Source organism: Squalius cephalus, assembly GCF_949319135.1.
Source record: "Squalius cephalus genome assembly, chromosome: 3".
NCBI classification, from domain to species: domain Eukaryota; kingdom Metazoa; phylum Chordata; class Actinopteri; order Cypriniformes; family Leuciscidae; genus Squalius; species Squalius cephalus.
This window is the reverse complement of record NC_137124.1, coordinates 4,376,008-4,402,716: the sequence shown is the minus strand read 5'-3', so window position 1 is coordinate 4,402,716 and position 26,709 is coordinate 4,376,008. Positions and strand designations below refer to the sequence as shown.

The window sequence follows — 26,709 nt, the reverse complement described above, 5'->3', positions numbered from 1 at the left end:
TTTGGAGTGGTTGAACATTGGAATTTTAAACATTTTAAAACAGGAAAACTTCAAAAAAGCAAATAAATGCAAAGAGACTAATGCATGTTCACATAGGAAAGCAATGGAAAATCTGCTCAGACACAAACACACTTTTGAATAGCCACTTATTTATATACACAGCAGTAGATGAATTTTCCCAAACTTGACTGTTGACTATCAAAAAGTAGCTTTTTGTTTGAGTTCTTGAAATGGAAATATCCATTTCATCCAGCACTGTTACATTATTGGTTATCGAATCGCTATAGATGATGCAATGAGAGAGCGGTCCGAACGCATGCAAATCGATTCAGGCAGTATTGCAAATGCGCTAGACCAATTTACTGGAGAGAAACAACCAACTTACAGTAATGGATAATTCACTTATGATTGGCATCAATGAGTCAGTCAATGGAAATATAATGGAATGCATAATAACTGCTCAAATTTTCGCAAGGAAATTATTTCGGTCGGAGTACACAGTGCATGTCTTATAAACATTAGAAGGAATTTGTTCTGCCTTTCTAACAGCCTCTTTTGCATTCTCACAGTTAGCTTTGGTTGCCATCTTAATGGCGTCACGCACAGAATCAGCCTCTTCTGCTGCTTTGTATCCAGTGATTCCTCCTCCGATCGCTCCTGCAAGCGCTGCAGTTGCTGCTGCTGTTGCTGTTGCTGCTCCTCCTGCTGTTGATGCTAATGTGCTTGCAGCAGTTACACCTGTGGCTATTGCTTGAAATGTTTTTGGCAATTTAGCTGCTTTCAGTAAAGCCACAACAGATCCCACTGCGACGCCGATGCCCATAAAAGCACCAACCAGAGTCCCTGTAGCCACTCCTGCAAACCTAATGAGATATTTTTTATGAACCTTCTTCTTCGCTGCCTCTCGCTTCTCCTCTGGAGTCAAATGAATAGTGTCCATACCATTCATCTCGTCTTGAATGTCTTCCTCTACACTTGACAGCAGCTCATTGGTGTAGCAGCCGTTCTCTTTCACCATCTTGTCGATGGTCTCCAGCATATTTTTCACATGAACTTTGTTCCTCCTGTTACCCCAAAAACGTTTTTTCCATTGTTTATTGTCAATGACGTGACAGCGGCCTCCACATTTATTGACAAGCTCCTGTAGTTTTGGACTCTTCTTCACAAATGCCTCTATGGTTTGACCATCTAGATCTTCACCATGAGTGAATAAAACCACTCCATGTTTAAAGGTATCCTCTCCATAACATTCAACTATTTTATCCAGAATCTGTATTTCCTGTTCTGTGTACTTTCCAACTTTTAGAACGATGACAAACGCATCAACAGCAGGAGCACATTCAGTAATGGATCTAATGATCTCAGATTTGATGACTTCCTCACTAAGACGTGTGTCAAAGATTCCAGGTGTGTCAATAACTGTGACTGTTCTTCCACCAACCATCGCTACTCCTGATTTACATTCAGCTGTTGAAGATTCAGGTGAACATTGAGTTGTGAATATTTTTCCACTGAGAATTGTATTTCCACTGCTGCTTTTCCCATCTCCTGTTTTTCCAAGAAGAGCCATTTTTATTGCAGGTTTAGACCCTATTTGGAAAAAGACATTCTGGTAAGTAAAAAGTGTTTTGAATACTGGTTAAAAAACCTATAGCATGTTGACTGTAGTCTTATTTTATTAACACTGTTATTACCTTTCATTATGCGTGCACATTGCTGAGCTGCATATCTGTAATGTCAGAAATAATATTCAGGACATTATTAACATTATTGTTACATTGTTGTTTTTCTAAATTGCTTAAAATCAAGTCAAATACCATAGAAAGCATAAAAACTCAAAACTATAAACACTATTTTATACTATATTATATTTCATACAGGTTGCAAAGGGAAATTCTTGATTTATGTCACTGAAGGATTGAAACATGCACTGTCTGAAGAAAAAAAGCTATACAAATAAACATGAACTGAATTATGAGTCTTTTGAAAGTCTAAATTATCTTTGTTCACTTTAGTTTTGACGAGTTTGATTTTTATCCTGAGGAATGATGTGTGTTTATAATAAATAGTGGAGTCAAAAGTATACAATAGGCCTGTAATGTTTTAGAATGCAATAAAATGCATTGGATAGTAAGATTTAAAAAAAAAAAAAAAAAAAAAAAGTATTTAATGTCACTGCAAGTATTTATGTAATTCTCAAAAGGAGGAACTTCTTACATCTCAGTAGATTTGTCTGAACCTTTTCTGTTGCTGTTGCCCATAGTCCAATAGACCCAGTCCTGGCCGTCTGTGCCACACACACACACACACACACACACACACACACACACACACACACACACACACAACAAATATATTTATTTATCTTTGCTCTATTGACATTTTATAGAGAATAAAAGAAGCCACAACCGGAGGCCAGAGTTTCTCTCTCACACTCATGCAGACAAAACTTATTTATACAGCCTCAGGTCCAAATTAATGTTTATTTTTTTTGTACACAATTGTAATGCAAATAGGTAGATCCAAAACTCAGAGGTTGTGTGAGCCATTATATGACAATCCATTCCATGTGATATAGTTGTGATTTATGCACTTTTATGCATTTTTGCAACTCTTTCGCAGCTCTCTGCTGGAAATCCAGAGTTCTCACGAGAGCACAGTTTTAATTTGCTCAGCGAGTTTACTCTGGCATTGAGTAATGATGCTCATTATGCCTTTGTATCCGAGCTGCACCAATCACATCGGTGTATCTGATAGCCTATAGGCAGGCCAGAGCCGAGTTAAACAGATGACGACGCGCTAGTGACAGCGCAATCACAACAGTGATTGGTCGTAGTGTTATACAATTGCGTGCTGTGAGATTGGCAAACGCATGCTTGGTGCCGCCCCTCGAGTTGGCCGATTTTCATTACTCAGTGCCAGACCCTTAATCTTTCACATTTGGGTCTGGATTTCTAGGCTAGCTTTCTGCATTAATGCATGACTTTGGTGCTTTTATGTAAAATATTTTAAAACAACAATAAAACAATATAACCTTTCCTGGAGCATTTGTAAAACATTTGTTATTTTGATGATGAATCCATGGAAATCCATCCATGTTTGTGATTTCATAGATTTAAAGTGACCGGAAGTATAAATGCATAGCCTTTCTTGGAAAAATGTAATCAGTAAGGGAAGAATGTATATAAATATGTTTCAAACTCCAAAATTATACCAGAACGAAAGCACATCCATAAAACAAGACAAACTAGACCTACACTGTGACAACCAGCTTCAAAACTCCTCATGTGATCATGCTAAATGTCATGTGGTCAGTGCTGTTTCATACCCTGGTAATCTAGAGTTCTCACGAGAGCACAAGTTGAATTTGCTCAGCGAGTTTACTCTGGTGTCGAGTAATGATGCTCGAGTAAATATGCCCCTCAATCTGAGCTGCACCAATCACATCGGGTTATCTGATATAGGCGGGCCAGAGGTGAGCTAAACAGATGACGTCGAAGTCATAAGTTAACATTGCAATATGGCTATGGATGAACACCAGTTGTTTGAAACGGCTTTGGCCGCTACAATGAACGAGTTAGAAGGACGTTTTTGCTGTTTTACTGTTTCTACGGTAAGAGTCTAATCTACCAGTTAGCTCCGCTGGTAGCTAAGCGTATGGGGTTTATTGTTGTGATTGGTCATAATGTTATCCAATTGCGTGCAGTGAGATTTTCAAATGCATGCTTGGTGCCGCCCCTCGAGCTGGCCGATCTTCATTAGTCGACGCCAGACCATTAATCTTTTAGATTTAGGTCTGGATTTCCAGGCTAGTTGTTTCATGCCTGCAGTGATTTTCTGCTCAGTTTGCTTTCATAACATCACCAGAGTTTCAACAGTTTTGCTCTCCTATAAGATTAATGTTTGACAGGATTAATAAAAAAAATTTTTTTCTAAATAAATAATATGCATTTGGATTATTTATATACTATCATAAACAGAACACCTGTTATTCTAAAGCAAAGAAGGAACTCTTTGTCTATATAACACTTTTAGGGCTGCCGGCGGCGAAGATAGAGTAGCGGGCTAAACTGTAGATAAGGCCGGGTATAGGAGTGCGTTGGGCGTCGCAGCTTTTCAGAAGAGGGGTGCTCCGTTTCCACTACTGCTCGGAGGCCCCACGAGCGCTGTATTGGTGTCTGTTTTTTTCCCCTTGACCAAACAGCACCAAAGCCTAGACCCTGGGGGAGGGTCTCGTCTCCTGAGAGAGTTAAGTACCAAACTTTATATGTGTGTGTCTGTGCTTTTAAATCTAGCAGTATAACCATATCATGAGGGGTGGGAGGGTTAGAATGAACTAAGTTCGTATGTTGCAGTCTGATGGCGTCTTGGGTGTTAGGTGCACGTGCCTTGTGAATGTGTGCCGTGTCTTGCGGTGGTGATGTGTTTTATAGCTTTTGCATATTTATTGCGTGTATACTAGCTTTTATATTGTCTATTTATTTGCGGTTTCCTCTGTGTAGCATGCTCCATTGTGGTGTTGTCCGCCCAGGCTACTCAACATAGGTCTTTGGGACATTTAGAACCCGACCCAGTCTCTGAAATGTTTGGTAACTGAATGAATTATGTTAAATAAAGATTATTGTTTCTAATCCCGTGGTGCTGCTTGCTTTATAGAGTAGATTTCTCTAGCCACAACATTAGCCCCTGATTTAGGTTTATTACAATAACTTGCACAGTGTGATATATTTCCTCCAGTTGTGTACTTACAATATCTCAAAAGTCTCCAAAGATTTTTTTATTTCAGAGAAATTCCGATTTTAAATAACTGTCCGTCCCGGAAAAGAAATGTCGCCTCTCTTCGGATACACGCAGACTGTGTGACAGCCCGGATAAATATCGGCCAGGCGTTTTCGAGATGGAGAGAGCTGCGCGACAATCTTGGACTTGACAGAGACTCTGCTCTCGTGAGTGTATTGATAGACAGGTAAGCAAATCAATTTTTTTTATTGTACAAGTAACGTAATAGTTACAGTAAAGATGATGGTAACACTTTATTTTGATAGTCCGTTCGTTGAGACTATACTAGTTATTAGTAGCCATTCAGTAGCTTGTCAACAGTGCATCAGTTGACATTCAACAACACTGGTTCAACAGACAAGTAACATACGTTCAACTGACTGCCTATAGACTATAGGGTACAATTCAAGTGTTAATCTACAGATTTTACAAAAAAGTGCCTGTTGACTGTCAATGTTATTTTGCAACAGGTTATTAACCAATTGGCGACTAACTTTCAATTGTCAACTAACTTTATGTAGATTGAGTACCAACAACTCAAGATCAAACTGTCAGTTAAATGTCAACAGTCATGTCAGCATATGAAGTATATGATACTGTATATCCTACTCAAGGGGTCTCATGTGCATCAAATTAATGATTATTTTAGCTGATTTAAAACTGTTTTTAAAAATGTTTTAACCATTTGTAGATAATCTGTTGATAGTCAACTAAAGATTACATGTAGTTGCTTATTTGTTGCTTGTCAACAAATAAATTGTTTATGATCAGTAGACTATTAATTGACATTCTCAACTAAGCGTTAAAATATATGTATATATTTTAGGACTATCTAATTAAAGTGAAAACAGTTTATATCAGTAGAAAGTCTATAACCTATCAACAGATTAATATATTGTTTATGATCAGTTGACTATTAATAGACATTATCCACTAAAGCCGTTTCTCAATACCAAGTACGCAAAGTTCGGACTTGAGTCCTTGGTAGTTCGGACTTGATAAGTTCGACTCAGGAGAATTCGGAAAATTTGGAAAGATCCTCCGCTATACCTTTAACTCTGTGCATAATTGATGAACAAAGACTTTTCTCCACCCAAAATCTATGTTATAATCCGGGTTTTTCCTGGCTCAAAATGAGGCGTAGGTGCTAAAACCCCGATCATCTCTAGGGTGGTCTGGGGGCATGCCCACCCGGAAGAAAATTTTGTACATTTTAAAGATAAATTCATTAATATGGTGCACTTTGAGTCCCCCGAATCCACTGTTAAAAATAAATAATCCATCCGCAAACCTCCCGATATGATATTCTCTGATTTAGATATCTGCATCTGATCATCACATTTCAATTATTCAAATTCTCAGTGTTAAGCATGATAATATGATAAAATATCACACTGAAGTAGGCTGATTTAAAATTAAGATTTATTTGAAATAAAAGTTCTTTTTTTGTCAAAATTACATTTCCAGCCTAAACAGATGCTTACTCTCTTCAAACTTAAATTGTCAATGTTTCATTACATCACTGTTGGAAAACACTCTTATCATTTTTATATATTTTTTTAGCTTTATAAAGGGTATTTCTTTCCCTAATTTTAACTCTCTATACTCTTTCTCTACTCTCAGGGAACTGAGGTTACGTTAGTAACCAAGTACGTTATTTCTTATTTTACTTTTTTGATATTGAAAATGTCATGATTCTGGCTTTTCCTATCCTTTTCCGCCCCCTTCTGGTTACTTCATTCTTTACACTCTCTTGTGTTACGCTCGCAATCTATCTCTCACTCTCCTTGTTCCAGCTGTTTCCTATCTTCTCCTGTTCTACCCTAAGTGCATCGCACCTGTCCCCTTTTCTCTCTGATTACGTTTGCTACTTCTTCTTTCTCTTTCTCCTGCCTCTTTGTCGGATTGTTTGTTGACCTCAACTGAATGAAGAACTGTGAAACTTACTCGTTCTACCTTTTCCCTGTCCTGTTCTGTCCAGCCGTTTCCTATCGTGTCCTGTCGGGGATTTCATCTAGCAGCAAGTATTACTACTCATGCTCTAACCAGCTCTCTGTGTCCAGTGATACGCTTGACTGTGCTACTGCTGTTCCCCACTGTGTTTCCACTGTTCAACCATCTCTATGACCTGAGGCTAGCGACCTGCTGTGTTCTCGCATCGCCGCTCCCCGCTGTCTGAATTCTGTTTGGAGGAGGATTATTTCTATTTACTATTACTGGCCTAATCTTGGCTGTTTCTGTTGTTTATTATCTACAAAGAACTATTCCGTTGAACTGCTCTGCTGGAGGCTACCTCATTCATTAAAAGACTGATTCATTGTCACTCGCTATTGGGTCTTTTCTCACCTCATAACAGAAAATTGTTTTAATCAGGGCATTTGTCCGGTTGGGCAAGTACAATTCTCTTACACTTGTCCCTTAAAAAAACACACGCATGTCCCGGACAAGCGTTAATGTCAAAATTATATTCAGATCAGTAAATTACCAAACAATCATAAAAGAAAGAAATATTATCTTACCGTCATCGTGAGGTGAAAATGAGGATCTGCCAGACTCTCGTGAAAGTGCTTCTATAGCACGAAATTTATTTCTCGTACCATTTATTTGCCAAAAATAGTTTTTGCGTGCATATGATACGCACTTTATGGCGTGTAATACGCACGTACTCCACACCTCTAATCCTGCCCAAGGGGTTTGCAGTGCGTACATGCAACAAAAAAAAAATACAATAAAATAATTTTTTTGGCGTATAAATGGCACGATAAATAAAATGTATGTGTTTTTAAATTCAACAGTCTGTAAATTCCTTCAGAAAACAGCGTGTGGCGCACTTGAGCGTTTTTTTTTTGGGCCTTATGGGGGGTCCCTTGATGCTTATGGGAGGTCCCCCCCCCCCCATACCGGACCCCCCCAGCCCCCCCTCAATTCGAACACTGAGACTCTTTTTGTTTTCATTTTAAAAATATGATGAATAAAAAACATAATATTGATCATTAAAACTAACATTTAGCAAAAAGAGACAGGGTTGTGTCATTTAATTTTATTATGTACATACAGTGAAGAGAATGTAGGCTATAATAAAATATTTTATATGTTTTAAATATATAAAATAAAATGAAAATTTTGTTAAATGTCAGTTTTAATGATCAATAATAGCCATTCTAAAAGTATAAGTATCCTAAAAGGTATAAGAAGCTGTACAATAATAAAGCCAACGATTCAGTCAAACATAAGTCAGCTCTCTAGGCTACAACGTTAAAGGTAAATAGACAAACGTTAATTAAAGCTATGAAACTTCACTTTGCCCTCAGCTAAAACGTTTTGCCAAGGAACAAATTATAGATTAATGAGACAAATAAAATAAATAAATCGCCCGTTAGATATACACAAGACGAATGTTAAACCACTAGACTAGAGACATCCGAGCCAGCGGCAAACGTCAGCAGCACTAGCCAAGGAAAGGCTGTTCTCGGCGGGGTACAAGCACCGAGCGTCCGATTGCTTTATAAATAAACCAAAGATTTGAGCTTTAAACAACTACGTTCTCGCCTGAAATACTCTTAAAACTACATTTCATGACACAATTATTGCAGTATTTTTAAATTATGCGGGATTTCTCCTCTGCTATTGACGTTTGCTGTGAAAGACAGTTGATATCAGTAGAAAGTCTATAACCTATCAACAGATTGCATACCTAACCTGACTGAAGTAGAACAAACACTATGGCCAGCACATCAGAGAAAAAAAAAAATCACTTTTATTACATAAAAAAAATAAAAAAATAATATAACCCATTATTTACTTGGATATCACGATCACATCTGAACCATCTGATTATGTGAAAACAATTATATTAAGCATTCCAAATGAGAAAACTCTCAATAGTCTACATTTCAAATGCCAGAGGCCAAGATCAAAAGTTATAAACAACAAATAACAATAATTATTAATTAATACATTTAGCCTTTCATGACAGTATGTTTTACAGAAAATCGCATTTATTAAATGCAGTTTAACGTTATAACCACTGATGGGCAGTAACGTGTTAGAAGTAACGCGTTACTGTAATCCGATTACTTTTTTCAAGTAACGAGTAAAGTAAGGGATTACAATTGCAAAAACAGTAATTAGATTACTGTTACTTCCCCGTAAGCAGGCTGCGTTACTGCGTTATACTGCAAGACTGTCTCGCGACGTGAGCCGTGACTCGTGAGTGACAATCACATGAGCGCCGCGAAGTCAGTGGTAAACACTATGGCAAGCGATCGCGTTCAAAAGTCTTTAAACGAAACGCGTGAATTTTGACGCGTCAACACGCACCATTTGTCCGTGTTCAGACGTCATGTTTATTCATGAACGATGTCGTAATGGTAAACTGTATGCGCGTGCAAACATCAGACGTTATATTTGTTCATGAGGGATGCATTAGTACGTTGTGAGTGATGTCAGTCTTATGTCATGATTTGTCATGCAGTTCTTTTAACGTTCTTTCTCAAGGTAGAAGAGTCAACAGCTCTTAGGGTCTTTTATTTTAGCAAACTGCCAAAAAACATTTTCAGACTGTGTGCAGCTGAACCAAGAAAAGCTTAAAGGGTAAGTTCGGTATTTTACACTTAAAGCCCTGTTTACAGATCGTTTCTGATTAAATAGAACGGTTAAAGGGATAGTTCAGGATTTTAGACATGAATCTCTATAGCTTCCCCATAAGCAGTGTGGTGCATTGACCATGACTTACCCCCGACAGCGTCCTGTGAGCCGAGCTCCGGTCCAGTTTTGGTCAAGATGAAATTAGTCCGGCAAGTTTGCTGGGGTCACGGCAATAAAGCTTTTTTCTTCTCAAATCAATATGTGTTCAAAAGAGTGATATATTTGCAGCACAAAACCGCTGTCTATGGAGAGGTCAGACCTTGTAATGGCTTGGCACTATTTTCTTCCCCGTCATATCACTGCGCGCTGCCGCTACCTACAGCCAGCTGGGAGCCGCGCACGTGTCACTTTGTTTACAGCTCGTAAAGAGAACGATAACATGTCTGACTACAGCAGCGACGATGACAACATTGACTTCATAGTCGTCGTCGCTGAAGTGTGCACTGCAAACGCGAAGCTTCTTTATCTTCGCCAGTTTGGTGTTCACATTGAAGCCCAGAGCAATGAGCCAAAGTCGCCTCAGAGCAACATCTGCCACAGGAAATCTTTGAAATGTGTGAGGAGAAAGCGCCACATCTTTGTTTGTACAGTCCGGATAGTCACGATTCCGCACCATTTTCTACAAAGCTTGTACAAACTGATCGCTCTTGGTGAGTAGCTATGTTAGCTCGTTCGTGTAGCTGTTCTGAGCACGTAAACACTGCTGTAAACACTGCCGAACAACTGAAAAAGTGGTGTGCGCCTGCGCAGCTCGCAGCTGGCTGTAGATAGCGGCAGCGCGTAGTGATATGACAGGGGAGAAAATAGTGCCAAGCCATTACGAGGTCTGACCTCTCCATAGACAACGTTTTAGTGACGCAAATATATCACTCTTTTGAACACATATTGATTTGAGAAGAAAAAAGCTTTATTGCCGTGACCCCAGCAATCTTGCCGGACTAATTTCATCTTGACCAAAACTGGACCGGAGCTCGGCTCACAGGACGCTGTCGGGGGTAAGTCATGGTCAATGCACCACACTGCTTATGGGGAAGCTATAGAGATTCATGTCTAAAATCCTGAACTATCCCTTTAAGATTAAAATTTGGACACATGCTGCTGTCCCGAGAATTTTAGGTTTATTTCGCTTTCCCCCCCACCTCCAGAATGGTTGTCTAGGTGCACTGGAACATTCCTTCCTAAAACACATTAAAATTTCGTTTACAAAGACGTGAAACTCACCGAGTGGTCAGGGGTGTTCACTGATATGCTCACACAAAAATCGCTGCAAAATATGCATTCCAACAGGTTTTATCGTAGTTTTTGTCCAACCGCTTCTTTTTCTGCTTCTTCTGTGTATTCAATGAAATGCCAGTGGTTTGCTTGCAATTGGCAAAGGTGCATTATCGCCACCAACTGGGCTGGAGTGTCTATTATTCAAGCTCTCAACGGAAGAATATACGGGTGTGACGCGTTTGGAAAAATAGGTCCACAGTTTTACAACTAATGGTAAAACACCTGTTGGAATGCATCTTTTTCAGCGATTTTTGAGTGAGCATATCAGTGAACACCCCTGACCACTCGGTGAGTTTCAGGTCTTTGTAAACGAAAGTTTAATGTGTTTTAGGAAGGATTGTTCCAGTGCACCTTGACAACCATTGTGGGGGTGGGGGGGAAAGCGAAATAAACCTAAAATTCTCGGGACAGCAGCATGTGTCCAAATTTTAATCTTAACCGTTCTATTTCATCAGAAATGATCTGTAAACAGGGCTTTAAGTGTATAATACCGAACTTACCCTTTAAGATTGCATGGAGCTGATAAGCATGAATGGCAGAAGAAAAAGACTGCAATTAAAAAACAAAACCAGAGAAAATTATTTTAATGCAAGCAATAAAAAACTGCACACACCAGCTGTGTAATAAAAGAAAAGAAATGCAAGATCAACTAGATTAAGGCAAACTCCTGTCTTAATTTAAACCCTGTCCACCACCCACAAAGGTTTCACAAAGGTATTCTTGCCACTGTAACTTGGCTTCCTAAAGACAGGTTTATGGGTAGATAAATGAATAATAATAAAAAAAATATACCAGGGCTCAACATTTAAGCTTTTTCATTTGTTCTTCGGTCGGTCATTGTCTGAGTAAAAACATTTGTTAGAACAGGAAAAAAATGTGATTTTTTTGTGTGTGTGTTGTAAATATAATTTATTCCAAAACAGTATCCTCATCAGTTCAGTCAGCTTTAACATATATAAATCAGCATATTTATGATATTTTAACCTTTATAAAGGACATTTTTCCCTAATCGTTTGCTTCATCTTTCATTTAAAATTCTTAAATTTGATCAATAAATTAAAATAGAATAATAAGATGCTAAAGGGCTGTTACCAATCAAATAAACTGCATTAAATAATGTAATGAGATTATTTAAAGGAGTCATAATGTAGAAATTTCACTTTTCCACGAGAATCAATGTATGTTATGATTGCATAATGATTGTACACTGGCCGGGAAGCCGATATTTAAAAGTGAAGCGTTTGTTTACCTCAGGGTTTGTAAAATAGGCCACGTGCACGCGCACGAAAAAACGAGATTTTGATTTCTTCCCCCTCTTGACGTCAAGACGAGGGAGGATATACCAAATATGGACACCGCAAACCTATGCCGTGGGAAGCCCGCCCCTCTCCCCCTCTCCCCCTCAGATTCAGTTTAGTCGACTCGAGAAAGATGGAGAAACCGAGTGTACACCTGAGATGCTCTGTGGGTGACTGCCACAAACAACATGCAAATGTGTTTTATCTACCAAAAACGGACGAAACTATCAGGGAACAGTGGAGGAAATTCATTTTTAATGACGCTGTCCCAACAACTCTTTCAAGTGGCGTATCGTTAGGTGTGTGTGCTAAACATTTTACACCGGAATCATTTACAAATTTGGGGCAAAATCAGGCGAACTTGGCCTCGAAGCTCCGTTTGGGAAAAGGTGCCATCCCAACCATCAGGGACTTGCCAGAAATTGAAAAGGTAAGACTGTGTTTTTATTGCTCTACTGTGGTTAACAAATAGCAGCTAACTGCTAATGCGGCTATTGTATGTAACGTTACCTTCGAGGTAAACACGGGGAATGGACACTACGAATGCTAGCCACATCTTTCCACTTTGTTTTACACTAGCAGCTACAGTAGTGACGGTACAGGAGTCCATGCTCAGTGGCTAAAACTGTTTAAATGCAAGTATGAAAACAATATACCACTAAACATTATTAGCCAAACTCATGCAAAACATGCAGTTTGAAAATAGCTTTCAGTTAGTGGGGCTTCTGTAAGAATGAATCTGGCAATGGTGTATTTTTTCTTTTTTCTTTGGTTGTGATATGTGACAACATATCATTATTATATATTTATAGAATAGATAAGGATAGATAAATAAAACAAACAGTCAAGTAATAATAAACATAAAGAAAAACATCACATGTCTAAAGAAGAAAAATATTGAATGTCTAAATAACCACAACGTGAAACAAGGCAAAAACACCACATGATAGTAAACGTCTATCTCAAAACCACTGTAAGCTGATAAAAAAAAAAAACAAACTACATCTCCGTTAATGTAATCTACATTAAATAAAAGGTAAATTTATGTGGGAGAAAATAGCAACACACGTTTTTGCTCGTTACTGATGTTAATGTATGTCTCAGTCAAAATGATTGTCTTTACCATTCAGAGACATCTTGATGTAGACGTCCTTCCATCGACTCTGCATCTTCACTTTCCACCTCTGGTTCAGAGTCCGGCTCAAACATGTACAGTTGAATCCCATAGGTCGCGGCCGGGTCGGGTTCATTGACAACTTGCGCCATGATGTCAGTTTGTAATGATGCTGAAGTTACCTGCGGCGTCAACCCCCCTCCTTCCTGCAACCAATCAACGCGCCCCTCATTTGCATTATTATAATGACCGTCCACGACAGCCAAAACATCGCATCAGATCTCGCGAGACAATAATGCCTTTAGAAATAAGGGTCTGAGGGGCTCTGTGTTGATTTTTTTTCCACTTTTCTTTTTTAGAAGTGCCTGAAAGACTATAATAGAGCATTGGGTATCCAAGGTAACACAACATTATGACTCCTTTAAAATATTTTTTGAATATACAAATAAGAAATATTATTTGTGCATAGAAATAATATTTATAAACCGCCAGTAGGAGGCGGCAGGCGACCATCTTAATGAGTGAGCCATTGATGCAATGTGCATAAAGTTAAAATACTGAGGCTACGTTTACACGGAAACGATCTGAAGAGAAAACGCAAAAGTGGCGTTGCGTTATCACTTTTTTATTCTGCGTTTAGACGAGCGTTTTGGGGGGGAAATCTGCGTGCATATTGTCACGGTGTGACAAATAACCCTTAGAAAAGAGATTAAAGCCTGGTGAATGCAGTGTTATTTGGAGACCTCCTGTGGACACCAGTCTCATTGCACTGCGAATCTGTTGCCCTAGGCAGCGAGGCCAATTGCCCGATTGACAGTAGGTGGGGAGTAATTACAGAGAGCGTTGTGAGAGGAACACGTATTCAGATGGGACTTTAAAAAGAGAGAGGAAGCAGACTGTGGGGTGTTGGTTCTCCTCCCGTGAGATACTGTGTTTTGTCGGCGGGTTGTTTGTATTTGAGGCTGGGCTGTGAAGCAGGGCGAAGATTGAAGCCGAGAAATGGAAAGGAGAGAGTGAAGTATTTGTCAACGGAAATCCAAGGGATATCGTCAGCAGTGGGAAAGACGCAAAGTGATGAGTATTGGATTCGTTGTTTATATGCACTAACACTGAAGTGGTGTGGAGAGTTTGGAGAGCAAGTGGCACGAGTGAACTAGTACACCGAGTGAATTATTGATCTGTCTCCAACCTTTGTTCTTCCTTCACTGAATGTGACGATTGCTGCATCCGTTTTGGCTGTCCCCGAGAAAAGTTGAGCCCTTGCGAGAGACGAGAGTCGATCTGGTGGGAGAAAGACCGGTGGGTGAGTGCTGGCCCGAATGCACGGTGTGCGAGTGGAATGCAGTGCCTGAAGTGACGATTCACACGGTTTGTGTTATGGAGTGAAGTTTATCGTGTGGAGAAGTATTAGTAGTCTGCTGTGCACTCTCTTCTGTGGTCTTTCACTCGCTGTCTCCGAGCAGGGTGTGACACATCAAGTGCCCAACTTACCATTTTGAGACAGCCCCGCTCTGTTAATGCTGCTGACCCGTTAAAATCCTGTTGCATTGTTACAGTGTACAGCTGAAGAGGAGTGTCCTGCTTAAAGCATCCTTCCCATCTTGTGGTCTCTACACGCTCCTATCGAAAGCCGCTGCCCTGTTCAGAACGAGAGAAGGTATTGCAGTTGAATGGCTCATCTATTGTCGAATGGTTAAATCCTGTTGCATTGTTACAGTGTACAGCTGAAGTGGAGTGTCCTGCTTAAAGCATCCTTCCCGTCTGGTGGTCTCTACACGCTCCTATCGAAAGCCGCTGCCCTGTTCAGAACGAGAGAAGGTATTGCAGTTGAATGGCTCATCTATTGTCGAATGGTTAAATCCTGTTGCATTGTTACAGTGTACAGCTGAAGTGGAGTGTCCTGCTTAAAGCATCCTTCCCGTCTGGTGGTCTCTACACGCCCCTATCGAAAGCCGCTGCCCTGTTCAGAACGAGAGAAGGTATTACAGTTGAATGGTTCATCTATTGTCGAAGGGATAAATCCTGTTGCATTGTACAGCGCACCGCCGAAGTGGAGAGTCTCGCTTAAAGCATCCTTCCCGTCTGGTGGTCTCTACACGCTCCTATCGAAAGCCGTTGCCCTGTTCAGAACGAAAGAAGGTATTGCAGCTGAATGTTTCATCTATTGTCGAATGGTTAAATCCTGTTGCATTGTTACAGCGTACAGTTGAAGTGGAGTGTCTCGCTTAAAGCATCCTCCCTGTCTGGTGGTCTCCACATGCCCCATTGAAGATCTCTGCCCTGGTTAGAAAGAGAGAAGGTATTTCGATTGAACGTCCTATGCTGTTGAATGGTTAGACCCTGTTACCTGGTTACAGTGCACAGCCGAAGTGGAGAGTCTCGCTCAAAGTGTCCCCTCCGTCTGGTGGTCTCCACATGCCCCATTGAAGATCTCTGCCCTGTTTGGAAAGAGAGAAGGTATCTCGACTGAACGTTTTATATGCTGTTGAATGGTTAAACCCTTTTACCTGGTTACAGTGCACAGCCGAAGTGGAGAGACTCGCTCGAAGTGTCCTCTCCGTCTGGTGGTCTCCACATGCCCCATTGAAGATCTCTGCCCTGGTTAGAAAGAGAGAAGGTATTTCGACTGAACGTTTAATATGCTGTTGAATGGTTAAACCCTGTTACCTGGTTACAGTGCCCAGCCGAAGTTGAGTGTCCCACTTAAGGTGTCCTCCTGCCTGGTGGCCCTCCATGTCCGCATTGCAAACTGCTGCCGCTGTTGAGAAGGAAAGAGAATAGCTGCGGCACGTACCTCGATCGAAGGGTCGTCCTGTTGTCCAAGCTCCCCTCCTGGCCCGGCCCGCTCGCCACCTGCGTCCCTGGGACCCGTCTGAGTCTGCGATCACCGCCCCCTGGGTACTTACCTTTGGGCAGCCTCCGGGATTTGTTCCATCCTTGCTGCGAGTACTTACCTGGTTCCAGTCCGAATGGGGTCCGTATAACCAAGACTTCTTTGCGAGCCCTGTAACGAGTACTTACCCAGTGACCTACCCGGACGGTGTGAGTCTTCCTCTGATCCCCCTCCGACGAGCTGCAGGGCTGCCACGAACGTCCATCCCGCTACGATCCAGGGGGGCCATCGAATTGCTTCTGTGACAAGAAGGAAGATTTTAATTAGGACTTTTCAAATTAATTGCTTTTAACTTAATAAAGAAACTGTTATTCCTGTCATCCTGTTGTCACCCCGACCTGTGACAGAACTTGGCGTAGTCGGCAGGATTACCGCCTCGAGTGGAGCGATCAAGGACCTAAATGGCAGAGGAAGAAGAGCCAGTGGCCCGACAGCTGGTTATGCCTTTCTTTATGGGGGCCCCGTGGGCCCAGAAGTATGGAGGTCCGGGGTCAGAGTTGAGCCTGTCAGCATGGAAGGCCCAGGTGGAATACCTGGCAGGGCTCCAAGGGCTGAATGCCCTGCAGAAGGTACAGTTTGTGTTGAATTCACTAGAGGGAGAAGCAAGAGGAGAAGTACAGGCAGCACCGGAAGCAACCCACACCACAGTTCGAGCCATCTTTGATTTCCTCACGGTACAATACGGAGACACCACCCCGGTAGCTGTCCTGAGAACACAATTCTTTAATTGTAGGCAAGGGCCTCGACAATCTGTTCGGCCATTCGCGTTGCAACTGAGGGAACAGTTTACCAGGCTAAGGGGGAGACAGGACCATGGCCTGGGCGACGAGGAGACCCTATTGCGAGATCAGTTTCTGTTAGGATTACGGGAGGGCCCTGTGCGTCAGAGTCTGCGGGTGCAGCTGAGACGGAATCCCGACCTCACGTTCGAAGAACTGCGACGAGAGGCTCTAGCCCTTGAGCGTGATCACACCGAAGGTGTGGATCCTCCCAGCTGTTTGGCTGCGAACGCTGTTAGTGGGCCTCCGGCCCCTGCCACTTCCGATTGGAAGCATGCCCTCCGGGAAGAATTGAAAAGGGATATCCGTGAACAAATGTCTGATCTGTCCAAATCCGTCATCGAAGAACTCCGCCGAGAAGGCCTTCCTTCACTTCCTTCATCGCGGGAGCGGGCCTACTCTGACTGGAGTCGCCCTCCAGAGCGTCGTTTCGCCCGATCCATGGGTCCCCGATTCCAGTGGGACGAACAGGGGCGTCCTATCTGTAACGGTTGTGGAGAAGCTGGACATTACATCCGCCAGTGCCCTTCCAGACGCGCTTCACAAGGGGGTTTTTAGAGTCTCCGGCCACTGTGGGTCAAGTGGTCGGGACCCCCTTTTCAGACCCCTCGTCTTCCAAACTGTCTAGAGAACGCCTGGTGGGCCGTTGTCCGGTTATCATGGTCCAAGTCCATGGCAAGAAGGTACAGTGTCTGTTGGACACGGGGTCGCAAGTCGAATCGAATTGCTTCTGTGACAAGTAGGAAGATTTTAATTAGAACTTTTCAAATTAATTGCTTTTAACTTAATAAAGAAACTGTTATTCCTGTCATTCTGTTGTCTGCTTGGTCCTTGACACGCTCCTCGAGGTGGTGCCCAGTCTCCAGGGGTGGGTGCAGGCTGGCTTGGCCCACCCCGACCTGTGACAGAACTTGGCGTAGTCGGCAGGATTACCACCTCGAGTGGAGTGATCAAGGACCTAAATGGCAGAGGAAGAAGAGCCAGTGGCCCGACAGCCGGTTATGCCTTTCTTTATGGGGGCCCCGTGGGCCCAGAAGTATGGAGGTCCGGGGTCAGAGTTGAGCCTGTCAGCATGGAAGACCCAGGTGGAATACCTGGCAGGGCTCCAAGGGCTGAATGCCCTGCAGAAGGTACAGTTTGTGTTGAATTCACTAGAGGGAGAAGCAAGAAGAGAAGTACAGGCAGCACCGGAAGCAACCCGCACCACAGTTCGAGCCATCTTTGATTTCCTCACGGTACAATACGGAGACACCACCCCGGTAGCTGTCCTGAGAACACAATTCTTTAATTGTAGGCAAGGGCCTCGACAAACTGTTCGGCCATTCGCGTTGCAACTGAGGGAACAGTTTACCAGGCTAAGGGGGAGACAGGACCATGGCCTGGGCGACGAGGAGACCCTATTGCGAGATCAGTTTCTGTTTAAGATTACGGGAGGGCCCCGTGCGTCAGAGTCTGCGGGTGCAGCTGAGACAGAATCCCGACCTCACGTTCGAAGAACTGCGACGAGAGGCTCTAGCCCTTGAGCGTGATCACACCGAAGGTGTGGATCCTCCCAGCTGTCTGGCTGCGAACACTGTTAGTGGGCCACCGGCCCCTGCCACTTCCGATTGGAAGCATGCCCTCCGGGAAGAATTGAAAAGGGATATCCGTGAACAAATGTCTGATCTGTCCAAATCCGTCATCGAAGAACTCCGCCGAGAAGGCCTTCCTTCACTTCCTTCATCACGGGAGCGGGCCTACTCTGACAGGAGTCGCCCTCCAGAGCGTCGTTTCGCCCGATCCATGGGTCCCCGATTCCAGTGGGACGAACAGGGGCGTCCTATCTGTAACGGTTGTGGAGAAGCTGGACATTACATCCGCCAGTGCTCTTCCAGACGCGCTTCACAAGGGGGTTTTTAGAGTCTCCGGCCACTGTGGGTCAAGTGGTCGGGACCCCCTTTTCAGACCCCTCGTCTTCCAAACTGTCTAGAGAACGCCTGGTGGGCCGTTGTCCGGTTATCATGGTCCAAGTCCATGGCAAGAAGGTACAGTGTCTTTTGGACACGGGGTCGCAAGTCACTCTGTTGACGGAGAGCCTAGTCCAGGAACTATTCGGCACCCAGGGCCAGCCGACGACCGAAGCCCCCTGGTTAACTCTGCGAGGGGCCAATGGGCTCGACATCCCGTATGTGGGATACGTAGTGACAGACCTAGAAATCCACGGTATGGTTGTACCCCAGAAGGGAGTGGTTTCGGTTCGTGACGCGTATATGGGATCTCATCGCGCCCTACTGGGCATGAATGTCATCTCCGAATGCTGGGAAGAGCTGTTCCAGAGTGGGCCTGCCCGAGCGACTGTGACATCTGAGGGCAGAGAATGGGAGCGTATTCGAGCGGACAGTCGCCGAGTTTGCCTGGCCGAGCAGCAGGAGGACCGGGAGAGCACTGGGAGAGTGGCTTGCCGCTACGCTTTGTCCATCCCGGCTCGAAGCGAGGCGATGGTCTGGGTCAGGGTGCCCCCTAGACTTTACCACCTGGAGGAGTGGGTGCTGGTGGAACCACACAACGATGGTCCTAAGGTGGAGGTGGCCAGAGGACTGGCATCCGCCCAAAGAGGCCGAATCCGGGTGAGAGTCCGGAACACGAATCCTTTCCCGATCCAACTGTATCGTCATCAGTGTCTAGCCCGAGTTATCTCGGTGAAACCCCAGCAAGTGCAAGAGCCAGGAGAAGTCAAGTTCAGCCAAGTAGGCCCAACCGTAGTGGAGGTTGCTTTGGCGCAGACGGGGATGCACAGCAGAGAGGCTGGAGAAGGACTGCCGGCCCACCTTGGAGGTGAGTCCCTACGGGGAGAAGGGCTGGAGGAGGACCAGACAAGGCGGCTTAAGGCTTTTCTATCAAAATGGCCACAGTTGTTCTCCACCCATGATGAGGACTATGGGTGTACTAACATCGTTAAGCACCAAATTCCCACCGGAGAGGCCACACCCAGAAGAGAGCGCTACCGACCGGTGCCCTTGACATTGTACTCTGAGGTTCGTGCTCTTTTGCGAGGGATGCTGGATAGAGGGATCATCCGCGAGAGCAGCAGCCCTTGGGCGGCCCCGATCATACTGGTGAGGAAGAATCAGTACCTTCGGTGCATGGAGATTCTGTGTGGATTATCGGAGGTTGAATCTAGTGACGAAGCGGGATGCTTTCCCATTGCCTCGAGTCGAGGATTCCCTTACGAGCCTCACACGGGCGGCCTGGTATTCCACACTAGACTTGGCGAGCGGCTACTGGCAGGTACAGGTGGACGAGCGGGACCGGGAGAAGACGGCCTTCACGACCCCCTTTGGGTTATATGAGTGGGACCGGATGCCCTTCGGCCTCTGCAACGCCCCTGCCACGTTCCAACGACTAATGCAGCGCTGTTTAGGGAGCCAGCTGATGGATACCACCCTGGTGTACCTGGATGACGTGATTATCTATTCCCCCGATTTTGAGTCTCATCTTCAGCACCTTGAGCAGGTGTTCCGCTCTCTGGAAAAGTACGGGCTGAAACTCCAACCGGATAAATGCCAGCTTTTCCGGAAGGAGGTAAAGTTCCTGGGCCATATCGTGAGTGCGGCAGGAATCGCTGTGGACCCAGAGAAGGTGTCGGCCGTACAGGGGTGGGCGGCCCCAAAGACCGTGCGCCAGGTTCGATCCTTCCTTGGCTTCGTGGGGTACTACAGGAGATTCATTAAAGATTTCTCTAAGATCGCCAAACCCATGAACCAGTTGCTGGGTGGAACGGGACATGCCCGGGCCGAGGGTCCCCAGCGGTGCAGTGGGATCAGGCATGCGAGATTGCCTTTCAGAGGCTCAAGCAAGACTTGTTACAAGCACCCATTCTGGCGTACGCCGATTTCACACAGCCCTTCATTCTTTACACGGACGCTAGCCACCTGGGCTTGGGGGCTGTCTTAGCCCAGAAATAACAGGAGGAAGAGAGAGTTATCGCTTATGCTAGTCGGAGTCTACACCCTGCGGAGAGGAACGATGCCAACTATAGTTCCTTTAAGCTCGAGTTACTGGCCATGAAGTGGGCGCTCAGTGAGAAGTTCAAGGACTACCTATGGGGAGCAAAGGTAACCGTGGTGACCGATAACAATCCGCTGGTACACCTGCAAACCGCCAAGCTGGGGGCGGTAGAACAGAGGTGGGTGGCTCAACTGGCCAACTTTGATTATCGGCTTCAGTACCGGCCAGGAAGGGAACATACCAACGCTGATGTACTGTCTAGGTGGCCTGAAGGAGGGTCGGAAGATCCGAGACCCATGCTGGAGGCAGACCGCGATGAGGGAATGATGGTGGGCATTGTGGAGGCACCGGGGCAACCACCAGAGGAGCCGCCTGCAAGTTGGGGATGGGATCCACAGCGCTGGAGGATGTGGCAGGGCGAGGATGAGGACATGTCATTGGTCCGGGCTTGGTTGGAGCAGGGCAATTGGCCGGAGGGTGCGGAACGCCGGGCTCAAACCCAAATTGTGAGAGGCCTGCTGGGCCAGAAGGAGAGGCTCCATCTGAAGGAGGGGGTGATTTGTCGGTCCCTCCAGGACTCGCACTCGGGTGACCCGGTCTGTCAGGTGGTGGTTCCCGAGGGGAGGTGTCACGCTCTGCTGGAGGCTTACCACACCAGGCTTGGTCATCAATGACAGTAGAGGACGACGGCACTCTTGCGACGCCACTTCTACTGGCCTGGGATGGAGGGAACTACAAGGGCCTACCTGCAGGGCTGTCCGCGCTGCACCTTGTTTAAAGCCAGGAAAGAGCCTCGAGCTCCAATGGTCCCCATTCGAGCCAAAGCACCGATGCATATCATCGCTATGGACTATCTGACGTTGGGTAGGCCGGTCGACCGTATTCAAAACATCTTAATGATCACAGACCTCTTCACTAAATATGCCTGGGCCATCCCAACTCTGGATCAGACCGCCATCACCACCGCTAATGCCCTGTGGAGGTATGTCATCCAGCCCTTCGGGTGTCCTGAAGTGTTCCATTCGGATCAAGGACCAAATTTCGAATCCAGGGTAGTATATGAGTTGTGTCAATTGTATGGATGTAAGAAGACTCATACGACGCCCTATCATCCTCAAGGGAACGGAGGGTGTGAGAGGTTTAACCAGACGCTGATTGGTCTCTTGGGGACCTTGGAAGGCGACCAACAGGGACATTGGGTTGACAACCTCCCGGCGATGGTACAGGCATATAATAACAGCATTCACAGCACGACCGGCTACGCTCCAACTTACCTGATGTTCGGAAGGCATGTGAGGCTACCAGTGGACCTACTGCTGGGGACTGCGGCGGCTGAAGAGGGAGGCAGCGTAACGGGGTGGGTGACTAGACACCATCAACGTCTTCAACTGGCCTATGTCGGCGGGTTGTTTGTATTTGAGGCTGGGCTGTGAAGCAGGGCGAAGATTGAAGCCGAGAAATGGAAAGGAGAGAGTGAAGTATTTGTCAACGGAAATCCAAGGGATATCGTCAACAGTGGGAAAGACGCAAAGTGATGAGTATTGGATTCATTGTTTATATGCACTAACACTGAAGTGGTGTGGAGAGTTGGGAGAGCGTGTGGCACGAGTGAACTAGTACACTGAGTGAATTATTGATCTGTCTCCAACCTTTGTTCTTCCTTCACTGAATGTGACGATTGCTGCATCCGTTTTGGCTGTCCCCGAGAAAAGTTGAGCCCTTGCGAGAGATGAGAGTCGATCTGGTGGGAGAAAGACCGGTGGGTGAGTGCTGGCCCGAATGCACGGTGTGTGGAATGCAGTGCCTGAAGTGACGATTCACACGGTTTGTGTTATGGAGTGAAGTTTATCGTGTGGAGAAGTATTAGTAGTCTGCTGTGCACTCTCTTCTGTGGTCTTTCACTCGCTGTCTCCGAGCAGGGTGTGACACATCAAGTGCCCAACTTACCATTTTGAGACAGCCCCGCTCTGTTAATGCTGCTGACCCGTTAAAATCCTGTTGCATTGTTACAGTGTACAGCTGAATGGAGTGTCCTGCTTAAAGCATCCTTCCCGTCTGGTGGTCTCTACACGCCCCTATCGAAAGCCGCTGCCCTGTTCAGAACGAGAGAAGGTATTACAAGTTGAATGGTTCATCTATTGTCGAAGGGATAAATCCTGTTGCATTGTACAGCGCACCGCCGAAGTGGAGAGTCTCGCTTAAAGCATCCTTCCCGTCTGGTGGTCTCTACACGCTCCTATCGAAAGCCGTTGCCCTGTTCAGAACGAGAGAAGGTATTGCAGTTGAATGGCTCATCTATTGTCGAATGGTTAAATCCTGTTGCATTGTTACAGTGTACAGCTGAAGTGGAGTGTCCTGCTTAAAGCATCCTTCCCGTCTGGTGGTCTCTACACGCTCCTATCAAAAGCCGCTGCCCTGTTCAGAACGAGAGAAGGTATTGCAGTTGAATGGCTCATCTATTGTCGAATGGTTAAATCCTGTTGCATTGTTACAGTGTACAGCTGAAGTGGAGTGTCCTGCTTAAAGCATCCTTCCCGTCTGGTGGTCTCTACACGCCCCTATCGAAAGCCGCTGCCCTGTTCAGAACGAGAGAAGGTATTACAGTTGAATGGTTCATCTATTGTCGAAGGGATAAATCCTGTTGCATTGTACAGCGCACCGCCGAAGTGGAGAGTCTTGCTTAAAGCATCCTTCCCGTCTGGTGGTCTCTACACGCTCCTATCGAAAGCCGTTGCCCTGTTCAGAACGAGAGAAGGTATTGCAGCTGAATGTTTCATCTATTGTCGAATGGTTAAATCCTGTTGCATTGTTACAGCGTACAGCTGAAGTGGAGTGTCTCGCTTAAAGCATCCTCCCCGTCTGGTGGTCTCCACATGCCCCATTGAAGATCTCTGCCCTGGTTAGAAAGAGAGAAGGTATTTCGATTGAACGTCATATGCTGTTGAATGGTTAGACCCTGTTACCTGGTTACAGTGCACAGCCGAAGTGGAGAGTCTCGCTCAAAGTGTCCCCTCTGTCTGGTGGTCTCCACATGCCCCATTGAAGATCTCTGCCCTGTTTGGAAAGAGAGAAGGTATCTCGACTGAACGTTTTATATGCTGTTGAATGGTTAAACCCTGTTACATGATTACAGTGCACAGCCGAAGTGGAGAGACTCGCTCGAAGTGTCCTCTCCGTCTGGTGGTCTCCACATGCCCCATTGAAGATCTCTGCCCTGGTTAGAAAGAGAGAAGGTATTTCGACTAAGAGTTTCATATGCTGTTGAATGGTTAAACCCTGTTACCTGGTTACAGTGCCCAGCCGAAGTGGAGTGTCCCACTTAAGGTGTCCTCCTGCCTGGTGGCCCTCCATGTCCGCATTGCAAACTGCTGCCGCTGTTGAGAAGGAAAGAGAATAGCTGCGGCACGTACCTCGATCGAAGGGTCGTCCTGTTGTCCAAGCTCCCCTCCTGGCCCGGCCCGCTCGCCACCTGCGTCCCAGGGACCCGTCTGAGTCTGCGATCACCGCCCCCTGGGTACTTACCATTGGGCAGCCTCCGGGATTTGTTCCATCCTTGCTGCGAGTACTTACCTGGTTCCAGTCCGAATGGGGTCCGTATAACCAAGACTTCTTTGCGAGCCCTGTAACGAGTACTTACCCAGTGACCTACCCGGACGGTTTGAGTCTTCCTCTGATCCCCCTCCGACGAGCTGCAGGGCTGCCACGAACGTCCATCCCGCTACGGTCCAGGGGGGCCATCGAATTGCTTCTGTGACAAGAAGGAAGATTTTAATTAGGACTTTTCAAATTAATTGCTTTTAACTTAATAAAGAAACTGTTATTCCTGTCATCCTGTTGTCTGCTTGGTCCTTGACACGCTCCTCGAGGTGGTGCCCGGTCTCCAGGGGTGGGTGCAGTCTGGCTTGGCCCACCCCGACCTGTGACAATATGGTGACGCAAAAGTGTGTGAAATTCGATGTAGTATGCACTCCAGGCGGCTAGGTGGCAATGGACCGGTGATCGGTGCCTTCACTGTCTAGAATACTTTTGCGTTTTTGCCCTTTAGACGGGAACGCGACGGTGGAGCGTTTTTAAGATTTCCACTCTGGAGGGTGGTTTCACTTTTTTGCGATTTTAAGCCCCAAAAACGCCGTCGCCGTCTAAACGAAAGGCACATCTGATAAAATATTTTTACGTTTTCACCCGCGAGCGTTCTCGTGTAAACGGGGCCTGAAACTAATAAAACATTTGATTCAATTTTAGATGATGGAATATGCAGAAAGAATAGAATTAAGCAGAAAGGTCTATTGCTTTATATCGTATTCATTTTATGCATCATGTTTTTGAAAAGTAACTGGTAAAGTAACTAATTACTTTTGAAAATAAGTAATCAGTAAAGTAACTGGATTACTTTATTGGAGAAGTAATCAGTAATCAGTAACTAATTACTTTTTCCAAGTAACTTGACCAACACTGGTTATAACAGTTACTCATTTAAGAAATAATCTCTGCTCCTGCTGCAAATTCGCTTCGGAGGATTAACAGACAAAACTATAGTTTAAACCCTTAACAATACCTTCTTTAATCGTTTAACCATTTTGTAACATTTAGTTTATTTAACGTTACGGTGAGACACAAAATGCGTTTTCTCCTATAGAACCATAATACACCAAAACACAATATAAATTAACAAAATACATAATTTGTATTAGCTAACGTAACGTTAGATGTAATCCAAATCTTTATAATCCATACGCAAACAAGAAACCGATCCAAATTCAGCCCTTCATCCACATCCAGCGATCTCCATCTCCATTCTCAGCAGCGACCGTAAATGTAAGTAAGTAAGTAAGTAAACTTTATTTATATAGCGCTTTTCACAATACAGATTGTATCAAAGCAGCTTCACAGTATTAAATAAAATAGTACATCAGTGTTTGTTTTTAGTGTGAAACATCCATGTTTGATAATGCTGATCAATAGTATTGTTGATTGATTAATTAAATTAAGTATCCCCAACTGAGCAAGCCAAAGGCAACAGTGGCAAGGAACCGAAAAACTCCATCAGGTGACCTAATGGAGAAAAAAAAACCTTGGGAGAACCCAGGCTCAGTCGGGGGCCAGTTCTCCTCTGGCGTTTATGAAGTAAAGACCGGATTTTACTGTAAGATTAAAAATATTATATAAATGCCTGGCTGAAGAGATGCGTCTTTAATCTAGTTTTAAACTGGGAGAGCGAGTCTGAGCAACGAACAGTATCCAGAAGACTATTCCAGAGTTTTGGTGCTAAATGTGAAAATGCTCTCCCTCCTTTAGTTGATCGGGTATCCTAGGTTGATATCCTAGGTATGACCAAAAGCCTCGAATTTAGTGATCTTAGAGAGCGTGATGGATTATAGGGCGATAGAAGATCCGTTAAATAGACTGGAGCTAAGCCGTTTAGGGCTTTATAAGTCAGTAGCAATACCTTGTAATTAATACGGAACTTTATAGGTAACCAATGCAGTGATGATAAAATTGGTGTTATATGGTCAAATTTTCTTGATCTAGTAAGAACTCTAGCGGCGGCATTTTGGACTAACTGTAGCTTGTTTATTGAGGATGCAGGACAACCAGCTAATAACGCATTACAGTAATCTAATCTCGAGGTCATGAACGCATGAACTAACTTTTCTGCATCAGAAACAGAGAGCATATTACGTAGCTTAGCAATGTTTCTGAGGTGGAAAAAGGCTGTTTTTGTAACATATGAAATATGATTTTCAAAAGACAGGTTACAATCTAATATAACACCCAGGTCTTTTACTGTAGATGATAAAGTAACGGGACATCCTACTATGTTAAAGTTGTATTGTAAGAGGTTTTGTGGGCGGTTTTTTGAACCGATAAGTAGTACCTCTGTCTTGTCTGGATTTAATAAAAGAAAATTACGCGTCATCCAATCTTTTATATCTTTAA

At 44.5% G+C, this 26,709-nt stretch overlaps 2 protein-coding genes across 2 annotated transcripts in view; one reads left to right on the top strand and one right to left on the bottom strand.

Moving 5' to 3' along the window:
- LOC307156318 (serine/threonine-protein kinase Nek4-like) overlaps positions 1-26,709 on the top strand; it is a gene marked incomplete at its 3' end in the record, with an annotated part of 945,281 nt that overhangs the window by 741,791 nt on the left and 176,781 nt on the right. The gene's annotated exons all lie outside the window — the stretch shown is intronic.
- On the bottom strand, positions 461-1,570 carry LOC307156253 (GTPase IMAP family member 7-like; the record flags this gene model as incomplete). The annotated part of the gene is made up of 1 exon (XM_079867547.1): positions 461-1,570. One exon carries the CDS (start codon positions 1,568-1,570, stop codon positions 461-463), a length of 1,110 nt encoding a protein of 369 aa, XP_079723673.1.